This window comes from Malus domestica, chromosome 16 (assembly GCF_042453785.1).
Source record: "Malus domestica chromosome 16, GDT2T_hap1".
Classification (NCBI taxonomy): Eukaryota; Viridiplantae; Streptophyta; class Magnoliopsida; order Rosales; family Rosaceae; genus Malus; species Malus domestica.
Genome location: NC_091676.1, coordinates 20,081,571 through 20,098,846, shown reverse-complemented (window position 1 = coordinate 20,098,846; position 17,276 = coordinate 20,081,571). Strand labels below are relative to the sequence as shown.

At 41.0% G+C, this 17,276-nt stretch overlaps 1 protein-coding gene across 1 annotated transcript; it reads right to left on the bottom strand.

Annotated features, from left to right (window-relative positions):
• Window positions 1-849: 849 nt before the first annotated feature.
• On the bottom strand, window positions 850-1,561 carry LOC139192957 (ethylene-responsive transcription factor ERF096-like). Its single transcript, XM_070815892.1, has one exon. It carries the CDS (start codon window positions 1,544-1,546, stop codon window positions 1,127-1,129), a length of 420 nt encoding a protein of 139 aa, XP_070671993.1. The 5' UTR covers window positions 1,547-1,561; the 3' UTR covers window positions 850-1,126.
• Between the last annotated feature and the right edge of the window lie 15,715 nt (window positions 1,562-17,276).

Sequence of the window (17,276 nt, the reverse complement as noted above, 5' to 3'; positions counted from 1 at the left end):
CTAATAAAAATGGTTTGAAAATTTTGAGTTTTAATCAAAATGACAAAAATGTGTTGTAAGTGAATAGTACAAGGAGTGACTTTTTAAAGTAAAAATGTCATTTTTCGTTAAAGGAAACAGTACTAGAAGTATTTCGTTAAAACTCTTAAATAAAGGAAAACTAGATTGTAATTATTGGATCACATTGCAAAAAGTGTAGTTTCCAAGTCCCATTGTTGCTAGCAGATAGGGTGTACCTTCCATATTAATCTTTTCAAGGGAACTAGATTGTAATTATTGGACCTTCCCTTTGGAGTCCACAATACAAAATGAAAAGTACACCCTCAATTCAAGACATGGGTTAACGGCTTTTAATCGTCACTTGATTGAGTTGTTTGTAAAGAACGTATGGTCTGAAGGTTCAAATTAGTTTGCAATTTTCACATTACCATCACTTTATGACTTCGTTACTTTTCAGGTATCAGTCAGCACATTTCGATTCGGTGTCCATGTGGATATTATGGATCGGGTTGTGTAAGTTTGGTTAGTAGATAACATTATAACATGCATATACTAGTGCAAATGCTAACAGGAAGATCTGAGTTCCATACCTAGAAATACATTTAAATAATGTACATTATCAAATGTCCAAAATAAAAATTCTAATTAATCACACGTTTGAAAGGAGCAGATTAGCTTGTTTACCTACAAGTACATTAGCGTACTTTTTTCATGTCTTGCTTAGTTTGGGTCTGAGATTAAATGAGGCAAATTAAGGAGCGGATTAGGTTGTTCACTGACTTTTGTATGTACATATTATTCATGCTAATTACTAGTCATGTCCGTATAAATTTATGTCGTGCAAGAACATTGACAAAACGAGGCAAATTTATTTATACAAGAGATCCAATTACAACAAACCCTAGCCGTAAGTAGATGATATACGTTCGTACGTAGAAGGAAAATCACCATATCTTGAAAAGCTTACCACACTACACTTTTTTTAGATTCCTCATTGACAACTAAATGCATGAAAAAGGTGATGATCAGAATCTACTTATATCGACCAAAAAGATAAGAAGCATCATTGAGATTGATGTGGGTATAACTTCTTATTAAGCCAAAGAAGAGATGCTTATTAATCTCACTATTTCTTGTTCTTCTTTTGATGATCACAATCTAGCAGCTCCTCTAGCAACTTATCATCCAAGTACTCTAACTCAAGAACTTCATCTTGCCCACCACGAGCTCGCCCTTGCATAGCCATTGATGACGAAGAAGATGAAAAATTAGCCGATGCCGATGAAGATGAAGAGCCACCACTTGCCGAAGGGTACTCATTAGGAAAGTTCAAAATGGCTAAGCCACCCCTCATGGCATAAGCCGCTCTATCATAGGCTCTAGCTGCCTCTTCAGCTGTGTTAAAAGTCCCAAGCCAAACACGCGCGCCGTGCCTATTTGAGTCGCGAATCTCCGCTGCGTACTTGCCCCACGGCCGCTTCCGCACACCCCGGTATCGAACTTCTCCGGCATCCTTCTCTTCCATGTCCTTCGCTTTGGAGTCCATATGTATGCAGTTTGCATGGCCAAACTAAGGATTGTGGAATTAGCATTTATATGAAGTTAAAAAGCACAATTAGGCTGTGGTGTTTGAAACTCAGGGGACCCCATTTTATCCACGTGTCAAAGAATATGGCTGAGAAATTGTTCCCACGTGCTTGAGAGAAGCTTCCATAATGACCATACATATTATACAATATAGTGCATGAATCCAATGTATCCGGATGGTCAATGTGATGGCTTTCAGGTCAAGACGAAGCCCTTTTCAGTATTCTCTTACTTTTTGGCCTTGTTTGTGGATGTTTGATTCGAATAGCTTAATAATGTGATTTGGACAATAAAAGGGCAAAGGGCAAAGGCAAAGAGCAAATCTAGCTCTGTAAATTTAACCCCACAAAGAACAAAAATATAGTTTTCTAGACAGCCTATAAGGTGCCTCACCGTCACACGTATGAAACATTTAGCACATGTGTGTGAGTGTGAGTGGTGTCAGAATGAGCTATGCGGCTTAGGTACCACTTGGGTATCATTGTGTCATGTTCTTCCACCACTGAAAGGCACTAAAGAGACGTTCTGGAAAGAATATGTACGGTCACACAATAGATACAAAGATTTTCTGTTCTGTTATTCTTTAGTTTTGTAAGTAGAAGCCGCAGGTTTAAAACAACGCCTTCTCTTAGCGTTACGACTAGATATCAATTTTGTTTAGGTGGAAGGAGATCACAGCTCCTTGTCAACGGTAAGGAAACTTCTTTGGAGAGTTTAAGTCTACCACTGAAGATGTCATTTACCTTGGGAGCAAATTTTCACAAATATCATTCACACGTATCTTTCAGGAAGCCAACATGACAGCAAATAATGACAACAAATGGATGGACAGAATTGAAACATGAATATTGTTTGTACCATACTTGATCAATCCCGAAACTATTGAGCACCGGTCAACGTTATATGTTCAAAGACCCAGAAGAGTTTTCCTCCAACCAGGAGGCCAATCATAGCGCGACACGTGTTGACATCAGAAACCAATCATAGCGTGACACATGTCAACATCAGAAGTTAATTACAACATGACACGTGTCAATGTCAAAACAAAGCTAGAAACTCTCTTCTATAAAAGGAGATCATGCTCCCACAATATTTCCTAATGTCATTTGTACTAAATCATTCACTAGTACTCACTAAAGGAGAGCTTGAACTTATGTACTTGTGTAAACCCTTCACAATTAATGAGAACTCCTCTACTCCGTGGACGTAACCAATCTGGGTGAACCACGTACATTTTGTGTTTGCTTCCCTGTCTCTATCCATTTACATACTTATCCACACTAGTGACCGGAGCAATCTAGCGAAGGTTACAAACTTAAAATTTTCTATTGTACCAAAGTCCCCACTAATTTTGTGCATCAACATTTGACGCCGTCTATGGGAACGACACTTATTCCCACTAACTTAAGCTTTGTTAAGGTGGTTTCCACCATTCGTACACTCTCTTTTGACCAGGCATCCCTCTCCAACATGGGGAGCGAAGGAAGCCACATCACGCAAAATGACACCCCTTTTGCACTTGCTGCGAGGCAACGAAAGAAGGAAGGAAAGAGGGTTGCTTTTCAAGCTAAAGTCGATGAGCTAGAAGCTCAGAACAACAAGATAGCAATGAAGAATGAGGTCCTCCAGGAGCAGTATGAGAAGCTCTTTAAGACGCTCCATTAAACTAGGCGTACTCAAACACGCGAGCTCGTTACCCCTGTGGACATCAACCATCATCTGGGTGCCCCCCCAACACAGAGGGTCACCTTCCTTCAACATGGGTATCCCTGATGAGGAGCGAGCTAATCATCAGAACATTGATCAACATGAGACTTCTCTCAACCCAGCTGCTTCGACCCGAAGCAAGAGAAGTGGAGGAAGACACCTCCTTACAGAAGGAGTGGGAGGATCGAAAGCCATCTTTCGCGACTGTCGAGATTTCCTAAAGCAATGTCGAGACAATCGCATCCATGTAAGCTCGAAGATCAATGACCCAAGGGTATCTGAAAGACTTGGTCCCTTCCATGTCCCAGGCCGGCTACCAATTTGAGGAAGGGGCAACAAGTTCTAGAGAAACACGAAGGTATATGGGACTCAGAGATGTTCCGACAGACACACCTTGGAAGTCAATACGGCGAGTCCAGGGAAAAATCACATGCTTTTGATCAAACCTTCATACTTCCAAGAAGTGATGAAGATTTACGAAAGAAAGCTTCAGTGGTACATGACTTCACTCAAGACCCTCTTGTCCTATAGCTTCTTAAGGAAGTAAACAAGTTGAAGGCCGAACGACAAGCTGAGATACCTGATTGGAACCAACCTAGGCCTGTCCCTCTTACAAGGATGATCCTCGACACCCCCTCCAAGCAAAGACAAAGCAGAAGCTTGGCTTGTAACTCTATACTAGAAAGGAGAACCCGATTGAACACCTTAACCTTTTTGAGTCCACCATGGCATACCGGATGCACACTGACAAAGAACGATGTCTTTTCTTCCCCTCTACCCTCTCTGGTAGAGTTCTAAACTGGTATTGCCGTCTTCCACCTGAGACGGTAGACTCATTTGAGAAATTGAGGAAATTGTTTGTTTCTCAACACATTTTCCAGACCGATTGCTTGCACTCTGCGGATGACTTGTACACTATTCACCAGAAGTCAGACGAGTCATTACGTATGTATGCTGGCCGCTTCAGCCATGAGTATTCCCGTTGTGCCGAGGCAGACGACAAGATTGCCTTCAAAGACTTCACAGTAGGTTTACGTGACTGTTTCTTTAAGTACATGATCAATGCCAACACTTGGAAGACTTACTCTGAGGTGATGGCCCAGGCTTATAACCATGCCTCCGCCGAGGCAAGGACATATCAAGGGAAACCCCCCATAGCCACCCCTTATCAGCAAGTAGGGAGTGGAAGCCAGATCCAACCAAATGAGAAGACCTCGACCTTCCAAACGGTAGCAGTACCTCTTCTTGCCTTACTTAATACTTCGCCAAGTCAACAAACATATCAATCTCAGGGCAAAAGGAAAGATTTCCATCCTCACCAGTCTCATTTTAGTAAAAGGGTAAGGGACACTATCGCGATAACCAAGGGTATCGCCACGATAATGCCCGCCCCCAGGCAGTCAACACAGTGGGCCAAGCACGTGTCAGGACAGGCCCTACCCCGAGGTATGAGACATACACACCTTTGAATGCCACATGCGTGGCCATTTACCCAGCATAGCACACCTGATACCGAAGCCAATGTTGATGCAGTCGGGTTACAAGCCCATGAAGAACACGAGCATATTTTTCTACTACCACGAGCATAACGGCCATGACGGCGAGAAGTGTATCACCCTTTGTGATCATATTGAAGCTTTGGCACATGAAGGAAAAATTGATCAATTCCTCCTTTACCCTCCAAGGGGTAACCGTAACCAACGCCAGGTGAATATGATATAATCCATAAGTGGTGGCACACCCATATCTAAATCTTCCAACATGGCTATGAAAAATAGTGAACGAGCTTTAAGGTTTGGCAACCAAGTGTTTCACGTGGAAGACATCAGGGGAGGCAAGTATCAAAAGCCTAACTGGATCCAATATGTTTCTACCCTGAGGAAGAAAGAGGTATCATCTACCCTCACAACGACCCACTGATCGTTGAAGCTCACATAGCCAACTTTGAAGTACGATGAATCCTGGTAGACATGGGGGCTTCAGTCAATATCATGTTTGCTGAAGCTTTCAAGGCACTTAATGTAGCTGAACACTTGCTCGATCGCTCGATTTCTCCTCTGATAAGCTTCTTCAGTGATATCGTGCAACCTTTGGGGAGCATACTGATGTGAAAATTATGTTGACACACAAATTAAACTCTATTTGTGACAATTGTAGTAATGATGTAAGTAGGGATCGTTCTAACCGGGGATTAACTAGGGGTGCTAATCTAATATAAATTGATTTAAAAACACAAAAACTAAACTTAAAGACTCTAACAAGACTACTATGACTCAAAACAGATTTGAAACACTCAAAACTGCCTAAAACAATCAAATTGACTAAAAAAGAAACTAGAACTTGATTTGGACGAATTTGAAAGTGTTTATGACTCCAAATGCTTAAAAACACAAAATAAAACAGATTTGAATGACTAAGACTCAACAAAATATGGGGGGATTGTGTTTGGACGAAATTAAATTAAATGGGCAGATTGTAAAGAAAACAGATTGTAAGACAAAATTGTGATGAATCAATGGATGATGGAATAGCTAAGGGGTTCTTCTCCACACATGAAATATATGCAACGTAAATCAATTTCCAGTTATCAATTTAATAAGTTATGAACCTCGACACTCCAAGTTAATTAGGTCCACTTAAATTAACCTTCAGATTTCCCTAGAATCATTGAATTGGATGAATATGCATCGCAAACAAATTATTCCTAACAAGTTCTCTATATGAACAGCATGATAAAGACACAAGTTAGAATCATTACGTTCTTTGGAAATCATAAGCATCGACAAGGCATTTGTAACTATGAAAAGCATGATACTCTTGCCAGGAATCTACTTAACACGATCGTGACTAGCGACCTTCACTACTTGCGAATATAAATTCATAACGATTAGGTGAAACAAACTTATATCCTAGCACCAAATTCAAGCATGCAAATTAAGCGTGCACTCTCAATCAACATACAAGAATAAGTTCTAAATCAAACGGTTAACCAAATTGTATTCACGACTTATGCAACGATAACTGGAAGTAATCAACTTATTTCACATATATAATCATGGTTTTGAATACACCCTTAGCCAAAACGAATTTAGCCAATCATACTTAAAGCAAAACAAAGATTACATGAATTAGACATTGAAATATAAGATAGAATACACCTAAAATTGTTCAACAACTCAGAATGAAGAGCCCAACAATTGAGTGAATCTGTCCCTTTTCCTTGCTTGCGGCAGATTGGGTGTTGATGGTTTCTGGGCTGTTTTGATGATGTATACTGGATTTTGGGGGGTGTAGAGGCACGGCAAGCGGTGTAGGGTGAGTGTGGAAGATTGTTTGATGGTTGGAAGGTGGTGGAGAACTCGGCAAAGAGGGTGGAAGAAGGTGGAGCGGCTGCTTGTATTTTCTGGGCGCTAGAATGGTGTTCCTGCGTGAATGGTCAAGGTATGGATGATTTGTGGCTGCAAAAGATAGTTTATTTAAAGGATTTCAGGAATTAAAACCCTAGGTTATTTAGGTAATTAGAAATTAAGTCTAAGGCTTCTAGAAATAGGAAACAAAATCAGAAAATTAAAGGAAAAGGCAAGGAATATGCGGCAAGGTATTAAAACACATTAGGAATGTGTTTTAATGCATAGAATCAGGAAAGTACCCTCTCCCTTGCACGGCAAGGAAGAGGAAAGAGCAAGGAGGTGCGGCCAGGGGTTATATTATGTAAGGAATGTATGTTTGATGTCCTAGAGTGCTTAGGAAGCCTTCAAAGTTGATAAAACTTAGGAACATTTAGGAAAGGTCAAACCAAAGTAGGAAACCTTGGCTTAACTTTCCTATTTCAAGTAGGAATCCTTCTTGGAGTAGGAATCCTTCTTCAATTAGGAATCCTTCGTCAATTAGGAATCCTTCGTTGATTAGGAATCCTAACTTCTTCAAATCTTCAATTACGTCCATTCCTTGTGCTCCGAGCATGTGATAATCATTCTAAGCTCCATTTTGCTCCAAAAGGCTCCAAAATGCAACTTCTTGCATACTTTGTCCTTGGAATCTGAAAACACACAAAAATGACTTTAAACACTAAAATAACTAAGGAAACACAACGTAAATGCACGAGAACAAGCCAATTAAGTCGCATAAATATGCTCCTATCACATACACTTACCTTTCACCATTGGTATAGGCCCTTACACAGCTACCATTACCATTAACTTCCTGGTGGTTGATTGCCCAACGACATACAATGTCATTTTGGGATGCACAAATATCAATGATCTCAAGGCCATGGTATCCACACATATGTTGTTGATGAAATTTCCAACCCCCTTTGACAATGGTTACATCAGAGGAGATCAACTTAGTGCACAATCATGTTACAACACTTCGGTCAAGCAACAACACCTGCCTGTGCCCAAGGAAACCCTTTCTATATATGACCAAGTCATAAAGACCAGCCCAGATGAAGCCAACTTAGATCTTCATGGTGGCAATAGTCAACCCGACGATCATCGAGATGACTCTTTCACCCAACAAGCATAACCCGCTGAAGAGTTGGAGAAGGTCTCTATCTCAAAAGATTATCCGAATTGCATGGTGAAGATTGGCACCACCTTGTCACCATTAATTCGGTTGGCATTGATCTCTTTTTTTGCAAGAGAACACTGAGGTCTTCGCCTGGTCATACGAGGATATGCCAGACATCTCTCTCGATATCATCTGTCATTGCTTAAGTATTGACCCCAAGATCAAGCCAGTGAGACAAAAGCGAAGATCCTATGATGTTGAATGGTACGAGGCAATGAAGGCAGAAGTTGAAAAACTCAAAGGCATAGGCTTCATCCGTGAAGTCAATTATCCAACGTGGGTAGCAAATATTGTCCTTGTTAAGAAGAATCCGACTAAGGAAAGTCTTATGCTCCAAAAGGTCTTGTGGAGAATGTGTGTCGATTACACCGACCTAAACAAAGGATGCCTGAAGGATAACTTTCCTCTTCCTCTCATAGACAGACTTATAGACTTTACGGCAGGGTGTGAACTCTTGAGCTTCATGGATGCTTACTCAGGATACAACCAAATCCTCATGAACTCTCCAGACCAATAACACACAACCTTCACTACTGACAAGGGACTATATTGCTATAAAGTTATACCCTTCAGCCTAAAGAATGCAGGAGCGATTTATTAGAGACTGGTTAATTCAATGTTCACCGAACAGATTGGGAAGAGCATGGAAGTTTACGTTGATGATATGCTAGTCAAGAGCAAACATGCTGACCAACACATCACCAACCTATCTGAAACTTTCACCATTCTGAAGAGGTATTGAATGAGGTTGAACCCCAACAAATGTGCCTTCGGCGTAGGCTCTGGCAAATTCTTAGGCTTCTTGATAAGCCAACGAGGCATTGAGGCTAATCCTAAGAAGATCAAAACAATCATCGACATGAAGGAACCGGTAACTTCAAAAGACATCCAAAGCCTTATTGGCAAGGTGGCAGCCTTAACTAGGTTCACCTCTAAGGCCACAGACAAATGTGCTCATATCTTTAAAGCATTTAAGGGAATTAAAAAGTACATTATATGGACTGATGAATGTGCTGAGGCATTCAAGAACCTCAAATACTACATGATTAAAGCCCATATGCTCTCCAAACCTGAGGTTGGTGACACTCTCATTATCTATCTGTCGCTATCGGCTTCAGCTGTAAGTTCCGTTCTCATTCGAAAGGATGGTAATGTCGAATGGCCTACCTACTACGCTAGCAAGGCCTTACAAGATGCAGAGACACGATACTCCAACATTGGGAAATTGGCTCTAGCATTGGTCATGTCTGCTCGAAAACTTTGCCCATACTTCCAAGCACACTCCATCGTCGTGCTTACTAATCATCCTCTTCGACAGATACTCCAAAGTATTGACACTTCCGGGTGAATGATCATATGGGCTATAGCATTGGGTGAGTTTGACATCTCTTACCAACCAAAGCCAGCTGAGAAGGGCCAAGCAGTGGCATACTTCATCGTCGACATTGTCGACTTCACATGTCCTATTGACATTGTTTCTACGCCTAAAGAAGTGGTTTCATTACCCTCGGAAGCTCAGAAAATAGAACCAACATCCCAAACATGGAGTCTATATGTTGATGGCTCATCCAACCAACAAGGTTGTTGAGCAGGATTAGTCCTTACGACCCCTGACAAAGTGGCGATGGAGTATGCTCTTCGTTTCAAATTCAAGGCGTCGAACAATGAGGCCGAATATGAAACCCTCTTAGCAGGCTTACGTTTGGCCAAACACCTTGGGGTTAAATGAATTGATATCTTCAGTGACTCCCAATTGGTGGTTAACCACGTCACCAACAACTTTGAAGTTAAGGATAGCTCCATGACATCATATCTGGCACAAACACAATTGTTGCTCAAACACTTCCACTATTAGATCACCCAAATTCCTTGAGGGGAAAAAAGTCATGCAGATGCTTTGGCTCGCCTCGCCTTAGTGGTGGAAGACAAGATTGGGAGAAAAATTCAGGTTGAATTGTTGGCAGTACTAAGCACTATGGCTGCGGAAGTGTGCAACTTACAACAGGGGGAACGTTGGATTACCTCGATTTATAGATTCCTTGCTCATGGCACCCTTCCAAATGACAAAGTCTAAGCTAAGCAGATTCAATACAAGGCTACCTGTTACTTGATCATTAATGACCAACTCTACAAGTGGGGTTTTAATCTACCATACCTAAGATGCCTTACACCCGCAGAGGCGAAAACTGTCCTTCAGGAAATACATGAAGGAGTTTGCGGAGATCATGCTGGATCTCGATCCTTAGCACACAAGGCTTTTTGCCAAAGATATTACTGGCCAACACTCAACCAAGATGCCATTAGAATATCCCACTCATGTAATAAATGTCAACGCTACGCAACTATTCCTCACTCCTCTCCCGAGCCGCTCACTCCTATGATCAGCCCTTGGCCCTTCGCCCAATGAGGACTTGATTTGATTGGCCCAATGCCTGCAGGGAAGGGCAAAGTTGGCTATGCAATCGTTGCAGTTGACTACTTCACAAAGTGGGCTGAAGTAGAACCCTTGGCAACCATTACTGAGGCAAAAATAGAAGACTTCTTATGGAAGAACATCCTTTGTAGATTCGGCATTCCCAATGCGATAGTCATTGACAACGGGCGACAGTTCGACAACAATAAGTTTATGATGTTTTGCTCTAAGTTCAACATCAACTTATGTTTTGCCTCCCCAGCTCATCCCCAGTCTAATGGGCAAGTTGAAGCCATCAACAAAATAATCAAGCGAACTTTGAAAACCAGCTTGGACAAGGCTAAAGGTTGTTGGCCAGAATTTGTACCCCAAGTTCTTTGGTCATACCGCACTTCGTATCGGACATCAACAGGAGAAACCCTATTCTCACTTACCTTTGGTACAGAGGCAGTTGTCCCAATTGAGCTTGAGCAAGCAACATTCTGAGTCTAGAACTACGTGCAAAGCGAAAATGACAAACAACTTACCCTCAACTTAGATCTAGTCGAGGAACACAGAAACCAAGCTCACTTGAGGAATGTCACCTACAAGCAGCGCATCCCCAACTACTATGACTTAAGGGTCAAACCTCATTTTTTCAAAGTGGGAGACTGGGTATTGAAGAAAAGATTACTCTGCGACAGAGTCTCGAATGAAGGAGCACTTAGTCCAAACTGGGATGGACCGTTTGAAGTTGTTGGCATTAATCGCCCCGACTCTTACAAGCTTAGAAGCTCTAATGGCAAGAACCTTGGCCATCCATGGAATGCTGATCACTTGAAGTACTATTACAAGTAAACTCACATTGTACAAGTGTTAAGTTTTAGCCATTCAGCATCCTATGTATAAAGACTATTTGACATGAATTCAATAAAGAGGTGATTTAGACAACTTGGTCCTAATCCTCTTACATTCCTAGCAATGACACACTCGGGTTCAAAGCTTCATCATGAATGCTTCCAACATGAAACAAAGTCTAAGTATATGTCAACAAGACTATTAAAAATAAACGAACAACTTCATAGTATATTCGTCCAATCATACATTCCAACACATTCATACATAAGCCAACTGTGCTTTGAAAGGGTTCAACATACTTTGTGTCATTCGACACTTGCTACAATGTGCCTAGACACCTTGCCCTTATTCTCACCAACCAGGTGATGAAATGCGAAGAAGGAACCCATCTTCATGCCACCAACCAGGTGATGAAATGTACAACCCATACTCTCCTTCATGACACTAACCAGGTGATGAAATGTACAATCCGTACTTTAATATCATTTGGTAACTTGCCACTCATGCCACGAACCAGGTGAAGAATGAACTCATCTTCATGCTACCAATTAGGTGATGAAATGTACAACCCGTACTCTAATATCATTTGGCAACTTGCCATTCATGCCACCAACCAGGTGATGAAATGTACAACCCATACTCTCCTTCATGCCACCAACTAGGTGATGAAATGTACAACCTATACTCTAATATCATTTGGCAACTTGCCACTCATGCTACCAACCAGGTGAAGAAAGAACTCATCTTCATGCCACCAACCAGGTGATGAAATGTACAATCCGTACTCTCCTTCATGCCACCAACCAAGTGATGAAATTTACAACCCGTACTCTAATATCATTTAGCAACTTGCCATTCATGCCACCAACCAGGTGAAGAAAGAACTCATCCTTGTGCCACCAACCAGGTGATGAAATGTGATGAAAGGTGATGAAGGAACTCACCTTCATACCACCAACCAAGTGATGAAAGAAACTCACCATTCATTCCACCTACCAAAATATGAGTGATACAACTTGTACATGTGAACTCCTAGCATTCATATATAATTAAAAACCCTCAAGCTTGACAATTCAACTAGGGGAGCACTTATGCCCAACAAGATTTATAGTCACCAACAAAGTCTTATTGCACGCCAACAACAACTTTAATGCATGGCATACGAAGATCAAGCTATTCAGCCCTTTTGCATCTGCTTCAGACATTTCCCCTTTGTAGCAATGTAAACACTACAACTCGTAGAAAGCTTCACACTTTTGATCAAGACAGTGTGAAGCAAAAACAATTTATGGTGCCAACAAGAGCTTCATCAAAGAAGTTCAACCACAATTCTCAAAAGCTTCACACACTCTTGATCAAGATAGTTTGAAGCAAAACCAATTTATGGTGCAAACAAGAGCTTCATCAATGGAGGGCAACCACAATTCTTAAAAGCTTCACGCACTCTTGATCAAGACAGTGTGAAGCAAAACCAATTTATGGTGCCAACAAGAGCTTTATCAAAGGAGTTCAACCACAACTTTCAAAAGCTTCACACAGTCTTGATCAAGACAATGTGAAGCAAAACCAATTTATGGTGCCAACAAAAGCTTCATCAATGAAGGGCAACTACAACTCGTAAAAAGCTTCACACACTCTTGATCAAGAATGTTCGAAGCAAATTGAATTTATATGGTTCATCCAAGCCTTCGACTACTATAAGGTGTGGCTTGCATCACAACCTCTTACTCAACAGTGTGGAAGCAAAATTTGTATATGTTGTCTCTCCCACATTTTAAAATTTGTAATTTTCCCCCAAAAAAAAAAAAAGGAAATTGGGAAATTCAACAAAGCTTGATCAATGGAGGACAACTACAAATTCTTACAAGCTTCACACTATCTTGATCCAGATAGTCTGAAGCAAATCAATTCATGGTACCCTACAAAGCTTCAACACAAAAGCTTTACCCACAAAAACTTCACCTGCAAAGGTTCAACACAAAAGCTTCAACAACAAAAGCTTCATTAATGGAGGACAACTACAAATTCTCAAAAGCTTCACACTATCTTGATCAAGATAGTGTGAAGCAAAATCAATTTATGGTACCCAACAAAAGCTTCAACTCCAAAGGTTCACCTACAAAGCTTTAACTCCAAAGCTTCACCTACAATAGCTTCAACACAAAACCTTCACCCACAAAAGCTTCACCTACAAAAGCTTGACCCACAAAAGCGTCACCCACAAAAGCTTCACCCACAAAAGTTTCACCTACAAAGCTTCAACTCCAAAGCTTGACCTACAAAACTTCAACACAAAAGCTTCACTGACAAAAGCTTCATCAATGGAGGACAACTACAAATTCTCAAAAGCTTCACACTATCTTGATCAAGATAGTGTGAAGCAAAATCAATTCATGGTACCTAACAAAAGCTTTAACTCCAAAGCTTCACCTACAAAGCTTCAACTCCAAAGCTTTACCTACAAAAGCTTCAACACAAAAGCTTCACCCACAAAAGCTTGACCTACAAAAGCTTGACCCACAAAAGCTTAACACACAAAAGCTTGACCTACAAAAGCTTGACCCACAAAAACTTGACCCACAAAAGCTTCACCTACAAAAGCTTGACCACAAAAGCTTTACCTACAAAAGTTTCACTCACAAAAGCTTCACCCACAAAAGTTTCACCTATAAAACTTCAACACAAAAGCTTCACCTACAAAAGCTTCACACACTCTTGATCAAGATAGTGTGAAGAAAAATCAATTCATAGTACCTAACAAAGCTTCAACCTCAAAGCTTCAATACCAAAGCTTCACCTACAAAGCTTAATATATATATATATATTTTTTTTTTTCTTGAAATTCAAAAATTCAAAAATTCAAAAATTCAAAAATTCGAAAATTTAGAAATTCGAAAATTCGAAAAGAAAAAAAATCGAAAAGAAAAAAAATTTGCCTAGGCCTCATCTTCTTTGGGCCTAACAACTTTCATAACAAATATATATGAAGGAGGAGTTTTAGGCTACCACTTAGAAAGGAAAATGGTGAAGTGTTGTTACTTTAGAAGCTTGGCTACTAGCAAGACACCTCCTTCATCAACTCCCTCGACCGGAGACTTGGGGGACTCCTACCATATGCTACTGCACCTTAATACTCGGAAGTCTCACGACCACTCAGTGACTTGGATTTTTCAAGTCTCCAACCGAGAAGTTTTCCTCACTTGGGAAATTAAAGGAACACTACCTCAACCTACATGCTCTACTCACAAAGGTTCAACATACAAGCTTCAACAAAAGAAAAAATTCAAAAAACTTAGTGAAGAAGGCTTTGGTGTATTTAACACAATATGTTGAAATGAAGCAAAGCTTATTTATTGATATCTCCGATAAGTTACAAATATGTGCATATACATGAGTCAAAATAAACAAACAAGAGGGAGCCTTCACAAAGGTTGCTTAGGAGAAGTCTCAGCAGTCGGCAGAGCCTCGGAAAGAGAAGGCATCAGAGGGTGATCATTTAGAGCCTCAGTACTGGACATAACCCCAGAAGGAGGAGGCATCAGAGGTTGATCATTTGGAGCTTCACCCAAAAGACGAAGGCAATAAATGCCTTTAGAATAACCCCACAAACCTCTGATGATCAAGTAAAATCTGACCATTAGATTCCTGCAGCTAGTCGAGCTTCCTCTTTATGTTTGTAGCATAGTCATGTGCGAGCCTGTGCAACTATTTATTCCCATGCTTGAGCCCTCTGATCTCCTGTTTAAGACTTATCACTTCAGCCGCCAATGATTCAACTTGGCGGGTTCGAGCAAATAGGCGTTGGGCCATATTAGATACAGAACCTGCACATTGAACACTGAGAGCCAGAGAATCCTTAACAGTCAACTTATCATACCATTTGGAAAGTAGTCTGTTATCTTTGGGGGTGAGAAAGTTCCTCGCCACCACCGCAGCAGTCATATCATTCTTCATCACAGAGTCCCCAACGGTAAGAGGATCAGTAGGGGATAAGAAGGATGGGTGCCATATGTTGTCTTGAGAAGGCATGACTGCCTTTTCACCAAAGTTCAAGTCAAAACGACGGTCGGATGGGCCAGACATTCTCAGAAATGATGAAGGAGAAATGAGGTGCAATAAATCTCTGAAGTAAGGGGAAAATTCCTACAACAATAACTCTCTGAATGCACTTATTGCACACAATTAGTGCCCTTATAAAAGAAACGGCAACATGGTCGTTGGTTAAAAAATCGAAGAGGCACCACTCTCCGGATTCCAAAGTTGCACCACTTTCCACACGGAACATCAGCTTTTCGGGTACCACAGATAACTTTGCCAAAGACCTCTGACAAAGTTTAGACACATAAATTTTGAAGGTCCAGCTACCTTACTATTACCCACAAGGGTAAAAGAACAGCACCATTGCTTGATAACTAGAAAGTCCCAATGTGTGTCAACTTCTGTGCTCCGTGGCAAGGCAGACTGGCAAAAATGCCCAACCTTTACTCACATTCGAGAAAACACTCACAACAGGATTATGTGCTAAAAAATCAAAGAGGCACCACCCTCCGAATCTCAAGAGCCAGACTCCCAATATGATTACTTTCTCAAAAATCGAAGAGACACTGCTCTCCGAATCTCAAGAGTCAAACTCCTAACATGATTGCTTTCTCAAAAATTTAAGAGGCACCGTTCTCTGAATCTCGAGAGCCATATCCTCGACAGAATTGCTTGTTCGAAAATCGAAGAGGCACAGCTCTCCGAACTTCGAGAGCCAGATTTCCTTGGATAAAGCTTGTCTGCAATCTTCACACGCAACATCAGCTTTCCAGATACCACATACCATTTTTTCAAAGTGCTCTGACAAAGTTAAAACACGTGAAGCTTGCAGCTCCCACTACATTGCTATGACCAAGAAGCGTAAAGGAATAGCACTACTAACTGTTGTTAGGGATTCTCATATATATGTCGACCTTTATCCTCCACAGCCAGGCAGACCTGCAAATAAAAAAAATGCTCAACTTTTCTTCACATCCTAGAGGGCACTCTCAGCAGAGTCTCTCGAAATTCTCAACTTTCCCCCCCCCCGATAATACCTCTATAAACAAGCCACACCAGAGTAAGAGTATCTCATATCATCAGGGTTAAAAGCAAAAGTATCCCATATCATGCTTTTTCTATGTCTTTTCCTTTGGCCTTGTTCTTACCTGCAAGACAAGGAGAAAGAGAGCAATCAGTAAACACTTGGAATCAAGCTTCCAGTCAGGAACTGACTGCCTGGAACCCCTTACCTGATTACTTACCTGACATTGCTCTCGAGTACTCACCTTAAACATCTTATGCTTTCAGAAAAGATACCACATTTGCCTGAGGAATAGATAGGGCAAGTGAGAAGAATATAAGGAAGTATGTGGAGACAAGCGTAACATAACACATGCCGATACATCCACTACTTTGTCAACAACAAAAGTATCCCATATCATTAAGGTCGAACGTACTCTAGATTTGATGGACTTGTTTTGACCCTCAAATTCTTGAGTCGGCCTTATACTCTAGAGGAAACTAGAAAACCCTCCAGCCCAGTTCAAGAATAAGCCTGTGGAAAGTTACTTCTTCAAAAGCAAAAGTATCTCATATCATCTATTCTCCATTTGCTTCTCCTTATCCTTGTTGCTATTTACGACACAAGGAGAAGGAGAACAATCAACCGGAAGCCGAAGTCGAACCTTTGATCTAGGTTGCTTACTTGGAAGTCTGATTGCGTACCTTATCTGTTACCTCCTTCGGCAAATCTCCTAGCTCGGCGACTTGGGGGACTCCTACTCCATGGTTTGTATCGCGCTTGACCAAGCCTGAAACTACAAGTAAGCTTCAAGTCAAATTGATACATTACCTTGTGTATCTCCACCGGTTAAAGATACCACCCCTGGATGGAGGAAAAGTACTTTCAAAGAAGATGCCACATCTACCTATTGATAGGAGCATATTTATGCGACTTAGTTAGCTTGTTCTTGTGCATTTATGTCGTGTTTCCTTAGTTATTTTAATGTTTAAAGTCATTTTCGTGTGTTTTCAGACTCTAAGTACAAAGTATGCAAGAAGATGCATTTTGGAGGCCTTTGGAGCATGTTTTGGGCTTGGAATGGATAGCAAATGCATGGGCCAAGTGGATGGACGAATT

Coding starts and splice junctions, on each gene's coding strand:
- LOC139192957 (XM_070815892.1), bottom strand. CDS start 1,546: ATGGACTCCAAAGCGAAGGACATGGAAGAGAAGGATGCCGGAGAAGTT.